General features: G+C 44.4%; 1 protein-coding gene across 7 annotated transcripts in view; it reads left to right on the top strand.

The window, feature by feature from the left end:
- The first annotated feature begins 4,248 nt into the window (after positions 1 to 4,248).
- The window catches only part of SS18 (SS18 subunit of BAF chromatin remodeling complex), a 64,849-nt gene continuing 58,026 nt past the window's right edge, over positions 4,249 to 11,071 (top strand). For 2 of the 7 annotated variants that reach the window (XM_030552950.1, XM_030552946.1), the window contains exons 1-3: positions 4,249 to 4,443; positions 6,518 to 6,594; positions 8,483 to 8,567. In XM_030552950.1, coding sequence (XP_030408810.1) covers positions 4,375 to 4,443; positions 6,518 to 6,594; positions 8,483 to 8,567 — 231 coding nt within the window. In that variant the 5' untranslated portion in view covers positions 4,249 to 4,374. Of the gene's footprint in view, positions 4,444 to 4,834; positions 5,134 to 6,517; positions 6,595 to 8,482; positions 8,568 to 11,071 lie in introns of those variants that run through there. The other 5 variants (XM_030552948.1, XM_030552951.1, XM_030552949.1 and 2 more) reach the window with 5 other exon arrangements.

The following is an 11,071-nucleotide window of genomic DNA, read 5'->3' as shown; positions in this document are numbered from 1 at the left end:
AGTCCTTCTGCTGTGAGAATTTTATTTTTATATGTACATATTTCCCCAATCATTCATATGTAAACAGTATATCTACTATTATAGTAAATTAAACAATAAATTCACACTACTGTGGTGCTTTTGAGTAATGTTGATTGCTAATTTGGCTTCTGAACCACGGAGGTATCACTGCTCTAAATCTGAAGTCAATCTGGGCATTGAGCTATCTTGGCAGTTATCCCATAAGTGCAGTGCTCACTCCCAGAATACATCAGACTGATTATCACTCTCACCACCTTCAGAACAAAATGTCAAAAGAGAGAGGTTTTCTTCTGATTTTTGCTTTCCCACAATAATAATAAAACTGAGTGGGAGAGGGGGAAAGAAATTAAAAAGATACCATGGTGCTGAGTGACACATAACCTAGACAGATGTGTAATGAAGCTGCTGGATCATTAATAGGCACTATAAAAGCAGCAAAGAATCCTGTGGCACCTTATAGACTAACAGACGTTTTGGAGTATGAGCTTTCGTAGGCACTACTCTCCCTCCTTAAAATGACCTGGAGTGAAAGAATTGAGCCAAAGCTTTTTCTGGAAAGGGCAGCAAGCCAGATCAGTATGAAGACAGTAGAAGTCACTGTATAAGCTGAAGATAGAATACCATTCTGGTGGGAGGAGAGAGAATCAGACTGATGTCTGTAAGCTGCTGGGAACTGGCTGTGGTGGAAAAAAATAGGTAAAAGGACCTGATGGGTAGTTACAGTTAAATCCTGGGAGAACAGAAGCTGAGGAAAGAGGCCAGCCCAGAGTAGGACTAAAATGGTGAGAATAGGTTGGTAGGTGGTCAGCAGCATGGTGGCTGGGCTGCTCCTGAGAACCAGTGGGACCAGTGCTTGAGGAGAGTGGTCTGAGCAGTGAGCCAAGGATCTGAGCCAGCAACTAGCTGAAGGAGAGCAATAATCAATGTCTGAGAGCAGACTTGCTTATACTTCTTGGTGTGGTATTATGTATTGTCACTCAAAAAGCAGAAATCATCCAACAAAAGACACTGACCAAAACCACCCCAAAGAAACCATGTGAAGAACTCCCAACACAACACCACAACACAATAGGTAAGGAGAAACAGGCCTGTGAGAATGACAGTCTAAGGCAGGTGTAGGCAACCTATGGCACGTTTGCAAAAGGTGGCACGCGAGCTGATTTTCAGTGGCACTCACACTGCCCAGGTCCTGGCCACCGGTCTGGGGGCGGGGCAAGCTCTGCACAACTAAGTGGGAAGATATAGTGGAAAGTTTTGTAAACCATTTTGAAGAACAAGGAGTTGACATAAAAAATATTTTGTGAGACAACAGATGGTGCGGCCGCCATGGTCAGAAAACAGAAGGGATTTGTAAAGTTACTTGAAGATCAAATTGGCCACCCGGCAGTCAAATTTCACTGTATCAACCATCAAGAAAACCGGTGTGCTAAAATTTCAAATTTAGAGCTTAATAATGCGATGAATACAGTGGAGCGAATTGTGAATTTCCTTGTTGCTCGATCTGCTTTGACTCACAGACACGATGGCTAAGTTGTGGCAAGGTTTGGTGTGCTTTGTAAACTGTTTTGATGCAATCAAGGCCTTTTTCTCAGAAAAAGGACAAAACTACCCCGAACTGGATGATGACAAATATCTGTGTAAGCTCGTATTTCTAACTGACATCACCACTCACCTAAACGAACTCAACCTCTGTCTCCAGGGTGCAGGGCAAACTGTTCTGGATCTTTATGAAGCCTGGAAGGCATTTGTTGTAAAACTACTTGGGATATTCGAACTTTGACTTTCCACTACTTCCAACACATAAAGCTATGGACACATTGCATTGTCAGTGTCGATGAGATTGGAATGTACATGCAAGAACTGGAATCAGAATTTTCTGACAGATTTTGAGATTTCCAGTGATATGGCCTAATGCTTTCTTTTCTAATTAAACCTGAAAAGTTCAACGAAAGTGACTTGGATTTGTCTGTATTTCAGTGGATGGCTGTTGAAGATTTCAAAATGTAACTCATTCAGTTAAAAAGCTCAGAATTGTGGGCATCAAAGTTTGGAGATCTGCAGAGTGCACTTGAAGCTACCAAGAGAGATCATGGGGCCTCTCTTCTGACCTGCTGGATGTCCCTGCCAGTGAAATGTAACTGTGTGAAGAAAATTGCATTTGCAGTGCTTTCAGCATTTGGATACAAATACCTGTGTGAACAGGTATTTTCATACATGAAATCTGTCCTGTTCCCAGGACCAGTGCTTGCATTTAAGTGGCTTAGGCAATCGCCTAGGGTGCCAGCATTATTAGGGGGCGGCATTTTGCCGGAGGGGGCGGCAGGCGGCTCCGGTGGACCTGCCGCAGTTGTGTCTGCGGAGGGTCCATTGGTCCATGGCTCTGGTGAAGCTGCCGCAGGCATGCCTGCGGATGGTCCGCTGGTCCCGCACGGCTCCGGTGGACATCCCGCAGGCACGGCTGTGGCAGCTCCACCGGAGCTGCGGACCAACGGCCCTTCCGCAGAAATGGCTGCGGCAGCTCCACTGGAGCCGCGGGAGCGGCGCGCGGGGCAGCGAAATGGCCGTGCGCCTAGGGCGCGAGAAACCCTGGCGCCGGTCCTGCCTGTTCCTCTCGGAGCTGGTTAACAACTGATCCCTCAGAAGCCTGTGTGCAGCTTAAAGTATCCAGATACGTGTCAGACAGTGGAAAACTTAGCAAGGAAAAGCAAGGGCATGGATCACACTAAACTGATAAGATCTGCATTTTAATATAATGTCAAATGAAGCTTCTTAAACATTTAAAAAACCTTATTTACTTTACATACAATAATAGTTTAGTTCTATATTATAGACATAGAAAGAGATCTTCTAAAAATGTTAAAATGTATCACTGGCATGCAAACCTTAATTCAGAGTGAATAAATGAAGACTTGGCACACCACTTCTGAAAGGTTGCTTACTCGTGGTCTAAATATGTGTGACTATTCTACCCTCAGAGCAACATAAGTTATACTAACATGAGTTAGTGTGTGCAGCTCTCTTGCTAATGTAGCTTATGCCACTCATGGAGATTTTTTTTTTATGCTGACAGGAGAGCTCTTTCCTGTCAACATAGAGCATCTTCACCATATGCGCTGCAGTGGTGTACTGTACTGCTACAGCTGCACTACTGGGTATATATATGGCCTAAGACTATCTCCTCCCCAAACAGCTGTGGACTTAAAAAAGAAACTATTTCCTAAACCTATAGTTTGGAAATTCTTTGCTCTCATTTGTAACTAGCATCTTATACTTGTGTCTACAATCTTTGCATCCTTTCTGTCCTGCTAATTTAGTAAAGAATCATCTTACTTTATGGATTGGTTTATTTCTAGGGGCTTTCAAACATAGGTATTATTGCAGAATCAGGGCTAAGAGTTTTAATTAGTATTTTTTTTCTGTAGTACATTAAACTAAGGTAGTTTTAGCAAGTTTTGCTTCAGAAGTAAAGCAGCACTGGGTAGTAGTGCACTTGGATTTATTGGCTAAGATAAAAGGTAAACTAAACCAGTTTTATTTGAATCAGCCCACGGTGTTCGGAGAGATTTAGCAATATAATCTAATTCCATATAGGGTTGTTCCTTAACACGTTTTGTGTATGGGTTCTGGCAACTAAATTATGGGTGAGTCAGTTCCAAAATAACACCAGCTGTGTCCTTGCACACGTTGAGGTGTCACAGCTGCAGCTTCCCAGCCGCGTTCTTTAGAGCGACTTTACCCCCGCACCAGTGGAGTCGATGGAGCGTTCCTGGGGGGTTGAACGAGCGGCGGAGCAGACCCAAGCGGCAGCATCACGCGCCTCCCCAGACTCCTCCCGGACTCCTCCCCCTCCGCTGTTCGCACAGGCCCCTGACTGCACCGGCCAGGAGCTCAATGTGTGGGAGCAACCAAGGCTGGGGGCAGGGTGGAACTCGCCTCCCCTGTAAAGTGAGCACTTCGGGCTCCCCCTGCTCCCGGCCGTACCACTTACAGCCTGTCTCAGGCTGAGAGCTCTGGGTAGGAATGTACCATAATCGCGGGGGGGCGCAGAATGTGTAACGAAGAGGACGCGTTTAAAGCAGCCAAAAGGGCGCTCCCTGTCAGTGGAGCCGTTCTCGCTAAGCGGAGCGAGCGAGTCCCAGTGTCGCTAACGCTGCCACCTGCGTTCAGAGGACGGGGGTGTAGTGGCAGGGAGGCTTATCTCCCCCTCTTCGCGACTGGGAAGGGCTGGCCCCACGAGCCGTCACGCCCCCTCCCCCTCGCGGCGCTGAATGTTCTTGTCGGATCGCTGCCTCTTCCGTTCGCTGCTTCGTCCGCTGCCCGGGTGCTGGATCCTCCTGCGCGCAGGGACCCGACATGTCGGTGGCATTCGCGGCCCCAAGGCAGCGGGGGAAGGGCGAGATCACGCCGGCCGCCATCCAGAAGGTGAGGGAGGGGCCAGGCCCGACTCGGGGCTGCTTCCGGCCCGGCCGGGGGGCGGCGACTGGCGGGGCTGGGAACACGCTGGGTCTGAGGGCAGAGGGTAAAGGGCAGGGCTGGGCTGGGCTGGGCTGTGGTGTTCGGGGCGGGAGTGTGTGGGGTGCGGGGATGCAGGATTAGGGGCTGGGCGCGTGGGGAGTGGGCATGCAAGATAAAGGAGTGGGCAGGAGGGGTTGGGATGCAGGATTGGGGGCTGGACACGTGGAGGTGCCTGTGGGTGGTGGGGGATACAGGATTGGGGGATGGGTCTGTGGGGGGTGGACATCGGGGGGTGAGGATGCAGGATGAGGGGGTGGGCACATGGAGGGGCCCGTGGGGGCTGGGGATGCGGGATGAGGGGGTGGGCCTGTGGAGAAGTTGGGGATGCAGATTTGGGGGGTGGAAATACCTTTCCCAGATGTGAAAAAGAGCGCTCTATGTCTTGAAGCTTGTCTCTTTCACCAAGAGAAGTTGGTCCAATAAAAGAGATTACTCCTCTTTCCTTCTCCTTCCCCCGCCATGTCTTTCTAATTGGGGTAATATGTCAGACAATTAACTCTGTGCATGAGACGTATTCATTAGTTAATTGTCATATTTCACCTTTGTGGATAAGTAATTTTTTATAATTTTGATCTTTGTCTAGTGCTTATTGGTGAGGTAAGTCAAAACTGCAGTTTCTAAACTTAGTTTTATTGATAAGATTTTTTTTTGCATATTAATGAAGTGGGATTATGGTTTGAGTAGAGGCTTGGGGCTTGGGTCTCTAGGTACTGTTTTAGGCACTGCCACTATTTTGGTATGTTCTTGTGTAAGTAAACAAGAATTGGGGTGGGAAGCAAGATACATATATTTAAGGTTATGGTTATACTAGCACTTTTGTCAGTAAAAATTTGTTGATCACGGGTGTAAAAAACCACACCCCTGACTGACAGAAGTTTCACTGACAAAAACACGGGTGTGGACAGCACTTTGTCAGCAGGAAACACTCTTCCCTCATGCCTACATAGCTACCCCTGCTCTTTGGGGATGGTTTAATTGTGCCATCAAGAGAGAGCTCTCCCCTTACAGTGGCGCAGCTGTAGCAGTACACATGCAATTTTAACTGTCATTCCCTGACTTCTGTTTGCTTAATTGTATGAGTTCAATATCCTTGAAGCAGGAAATTTCAAAAATCTATTTTAGGGTCTCATAGTACTGTAGTATTTGAGCACCTTCCACATAAAATAGATTATCACTAAGTCCTTAATGGTCTCAATGGAATCTCTGGCAGTGGCTCTTCTCCCTCTTTGGGGTAAACATAAGATACTATTTGCCTGCAGATACCTCCAAAATGATGTCTTGGACACCATGGGAAGTTCACAAGAAATCCATTTTGTGGAAAATTAGGAAGTGTGCCTCTTTTCATTTATGTGACTGACTGACTGACTTTTTAGTGTAAAAAAAAAAAAAAAAGTTTCACGTATTCACAATCTTGAATACTTCTAAAATGTGATAGAGAATAATGTATATAATTTTCTATGCTCATAGAGTGCAACTGTGCTAAAAGCTCATATGTTAATCAAATCTCATTTTAAAAGGCAGTGAGGTTTATTTTGAAGTAACATTCAATTTTCTGCCCATTGCTGTTGCTATGCTTTTCAAATCACTAGCATTTCATAATAGGAGAAGAGAAACTTTTTTGTCTAAGCTTTTTAAAACAAATTTCTGAACAGAGACCAAACTTGGAAAATGAAACTTATAGAAAATTGTGGCAAAGGAAGAATAGGAATTAGAAAGAAAATGTTTTTGGAGCCTTAACTATAGCAGTGACTTAAATCCAAAACCCTAAACTAAAAGCCATAAAACAAATGGAGAATTAAAAGAATAGGAGGAGGGAAAAGTTCTACAAATGATGTCTGTGCAAAACAAAATAAGAAACAATTTTTTTAAAGCACTTTTTCAATGGTGATGTAATGTAGATAGCAGAGATTGGTCTCACTTTTAGTTCACTTACATTAAAAGGGTGTGAAACTTATTCCTGACTTCTATTTTATTATTTCAGATGTTGGATGAAAATAACCATCTTATTCAGTGTATAATGGACTATCAGAACAAAGGAAAGACCTCAGAATGCTCTCAGTAAGATTTTAATCTAAATATATTTTGTACCTGGTGATATCGGTAATTTAACTGGAAACCCAATCTGTTTAGATCAGTTCACTGGAGAATTGTTCTAGCGAACATACAAAACCACTGCTAGTGATAGTGTACCTTTAAACGAGTATATGAATATCATTAAAACTTCCTGCTCTAGAAATATTGAAATGCTGGTTTTAATTTATTAGCATACAGTAACAGTAATGTAGGGTAAAAAAGGATTTCATAATAAAAATGCACAGACTTTTCTATTGTGTGTGTCAGTGCTTTGATTACTTTGGGGAGGAGTTCGATTACATGCTTCACACCTTCCCTAGTAATTCAAAGTAGTAGGGAGAGGAGCTGACACTATTTTGAAGGCTGTTTTGGGGACATATCCAAGAACTTCATACTCTTCCACCTATCTCAAAGCAGCCAATCTCTGCCTGAAAGGCCATGTATCATGACAAGCCTGATGTTTGATGAAGAAGGCTTGGATGCATCCTCTAGAGCAGGGGTTCTCAAACTGGGAGTCAGGACCCCTCGGAGTCACGAAGTTATTACATGGGGGGTTGTGAACTGTCAGCCTGCACCTCAAATCCCATTTGCCTCCAGTATTTATAATGGTGTTAAATTAAAAACACTTTTTTAAATATATTTATGAGGGCCGCACTCAGAGGCTTGCTATGTTAAAGGAGTCACTAGTACAAAAATCTGAGAACCACTGCTCTAAAGTGAGTCAATGCTGATCTTTTGGTTAGAAGCATGCCAACAGAAATCTGAATGCATTAACTTAATGGTACTTGCAAGCATGGATAGGCCATGAGTGAAGGTCATGCTGTGGTCATGAGCTGCTTCCTGCCAGTAGGCCAGCCCACTTTCCTGTCAGGGTTGCTCCACATCCCTGGGTGAGCACTATCCCAAACAAGGATTATGCCTGTGCCTCTACATGTAAACTTTAAGTGTGAAATTGATTTCTGATTTTCAGTCTGCCTTCTGGGCTACTGGGGAAGCACTCTACAAGGTCTTCTGTGCTCTGTGTTACAATGGGGCCATATTCTGCCTCAGTATTAATTTATTATATCCACATTAAATACACTTCATTCTTATTCCTGTTAAACAACGAATTCTGCAGCAAAATGCTGAGTTCTGTGGTGTCTTGGAAAATTGCCAAATTCCAGAGTCTTTCAGCCATGGGATCCTGCGTGAGATGACTGAGGGTGCCACACCTATGAGCCATGTTTGAGGCTTTTTGCAGACTCCAGTAGATATTGGCTTATGCTGGTCATGCTTTCAAGATTATCTTTGCAACCAAGATTAGAAATGTAATTTCCCTTTAAGAAAAGGAAGTTGAGATACTAGAGCACTATTCTGCAGCAAGGATTGAATTCTTTGTGATTTTGCAATTGTGGAATACATGGAGCCCTGATTATGTGCTGCTTATTCTAATTATATGATTGATGTATAGGTATGATCTTTTGCTGCTGGATGCATCAGAAGGAGAGAGAAATGAGCTGTTTGTCACTAGTACATGCCTCAAGCAGCATCAAATGGTCATGTAGGGGCTCATATACAACACATTTCCTGGGTAACTCAACTGGAGCAGGGCATGAAACAGACAAGAACAAGGTCACTCTGTTGCTGCTTCTGTAATAGTTACAAGGAGGATGTGCCTGAGTGGTTCCAGTACTTTTGCAAGGGAATTTTTAAAACATGGGGGGGCAGGGATATGTGGAAAGCTTGGGATTCCTAGAACTATCCCCATAATTTCTTGATGTACTGAAATCAGAGTTCACTCTGCCTATGTATGTAAATTGAAAGGAGGTGGATTTAAATATTATTGTGCCCTTAGCTATTTTTTGGACCTGTCTTGCTCTGTTCATTTTGCTAGGTATCAGCAGATGTTGCATACAAACTTGGTCTACCTAGCCACTATAGCAGACTCCAATCAAAACATGCAGTCTCTACTACCAGCAGTAAGTACCTCTGTAAAACACTGAAACTGAGGCAGTTTTCATGTGGGCTCTTGATACTGTGAGAAGGTCCTTGAAGATGGCCCAAAGATTTGAACAGTTGAGTTCAGTTTTCCCCTGGGTGAGAAAAGTAAGGTCTTTTCACGTAGCTCCTTGGGACCAATAACTCTTGCTGCTGGAGTCGCTTTGCACACACATTATGCTATCTAAAAAAAGATGGGTGCTGTGATAAAAATAGCATCCAGATGTCCGTTGTGTAACTCAGTGGAAAGCCCCTATATCTCCTCAACTAAGGATTCCTGAAGCATGAGAGTAATTATCCAGCTAGTGTAGCTGGTTCTTATACCAGTGGTCTTCCCACTCTCCACCCTTTTATTTATTTTTATTTATTTTGGGGGGTGGAGGGGAGGTGACAGAAGGTTCCTTTCTAGAGTGTGTTGCTCTCTGGCAGTCTCGGCTGTTGTAAGTTAAGTCAGCCCCCAGCTGGCTCTAAGCCACTCCAGGACTGAAGATGGGGCAGACTGGCTACTTGATGTCTTCCAGCCTTTTTGTGCCAGTATGTGATTATGTAACTAGATCAGTGGTCGGCAACCTTTCATTTATTCACTCTGATTTAAGGTTTTGCGTGCCGGTAATACATTTTAATGTTTTTATAAGGTCTCTTTCTATAAATCTATATTATGTAACTAAACTATTGTATGCAAAGTAAATATGGTTTTCAAAATGTTTAAGGAGCATCTTTTAAAATTAAATTAAAATGCTGATCTTACACCACCAGCCTGCTCAGCTTGCTGCAAGTCTGGGGTTCTGTTCACCTAGGCCGGCAGCAGGCTGAGCAGGGCCTGCGGCTGGGATCTCGGACCTGGATGGGGAGGTTTCAGGGGTCAGGGCAGAGGGCTAGGGAAGGAGGTTCAGGGCAGAAGTCTGGACTGAGGTTCAGGGCAGAGGGCTGGGGCTGTGTGGGCGTTCAGGGAAGAGGGCTGGAGCGTATGGGGGCTGCAGGGCAGAATGCTGTGTGGGGGGGGGGGGCATCAGGGCAGAGGGCTGGGGTGCTCCCAGCCCCCTGCCCTGAGCGGCTCAGGGCATGGGGCTGGAAGGAATGTGCCCTGTTCCACCTCTTGCCCCAAGGCTCCATCCCTACCTCTCTCTGTCCTCTTTAGGGAGCTGCCTGCACGCTGTTGCTCTTCCCCTCCTCCACCTCGCTAGGGCCATCAGCTGATTGGCACAGGGAAGGAGAAGGGGCAGGGCAGGAAAGCACTAAGCTAGGGGAAGAAATGGGGGAGGGAGAAGCATGTTTGCCACGGAACCAAGCTTCTGCCTCCTGCCCCCGCAAGGGAGAGTGGTGGGCGGGTGGGGCTAGGGGCCAGGACTACAGCAAGCGGCTGTGTACTGTTCAGAATCAGCTCGCGTGCCATGTTTGGCACGTGTGCCGCAGGTTGCCGACCCCTGAACTAGCCATATCATGACAACACATAGGATTCAACTAAGATTGCATAGGCTACTTTATCTTTCACGTTTCCTGGATGTTCAGTGCTTCAGTTTCTAACTCTAATGTTAACTGAAATGTTTTTTATATTGTTTTAACTCCTGTGAATAGATACACTTGCAACTTTTTTCAGATGAGGTGTTAACTCTTCCTGTCTGATCTTCAATCTGGCCATGAATATCTGACCTCCTTTCTGCCATAGTAAGGGGAAAGGAAGCAGAGTGAAGAATGTTGATGATGTTTATGTGCAAGAAGCAATCTCGATCAAATTACTTTTACAATGAGGCCTGTTTTCAGGCTTGTACATTGTTCAGTTTTCGGAGTTCGATTTTTAAAAACAATTTCTCTTGTGTAGCTTAAATTTACATCAGATTACTCTGTATTGTTTCAGTATTCTAAAGAGCTGACTTCTTTACCACCGGTATCTGAGGCATTGTACAGATGCAAGAAAAAAATCTTTTGTATACATTTTTATAAATCTATAACTTCTTAGAATTTAAAGACGAATACAGACTGCTGAGAAATATGTGCAGAACAGTGCAGTCTTTAGGTGCATATTCTTGAGTAACATGCACTGGAAAAACATTTTGCATTGATTTGTGCTGTGCACATGCTCTCCTAAAATGTAAATAGACCATGAGGACGTTCTTAGGATTAGAAATAAGATGTCTGAAAAGCCTGTGTGATGACAAAATCCGAGATGGGATTGATGTATATAACGAGAAAAGAACTGAATGATGATATAGTAGCCTGCTTCCTCTTAACTTTCCATGCCAAGCTTCCACATAACAGCCCCAGTCAAAAAGTCTGATTAAGTCATCGTGAAGAACTGTATTTCTGGTAATGTAACTCTTTGAAATTCATATACAATTGAAGCTTTTTCCAATGTGTTGTTTCACTTCTGTAATCACAAAGATAAACACACATCCATTGCCAGATACAGTTTTAGTTGATGAAAATAAATTACTATTTCTTCAGGCTCTGGAGAAGTGTGCTTCCCATAGTGAAGCATCCCTGCAAT

This window comes from Gopherus evgoodei, chromosome 2 (genome assembly GCF_007399415.2).
Source record: "Gopherus evgoodei ecotype Sinaloan lineage chromosome 2, rGopEvg1_v1.p, whole genome shotgun sequence".
In the NCBI taxonomy this organism is placed as follows: Eukaryota; Metazoa; Chordata; order Testudines; family Testudinidae; genus Gopherus; species Gopherus evgoodei.
Note: the sequence above shows the minus strand (reverse complement) of the source record. Positions and strands in the feature narration are given on the sequence as shown.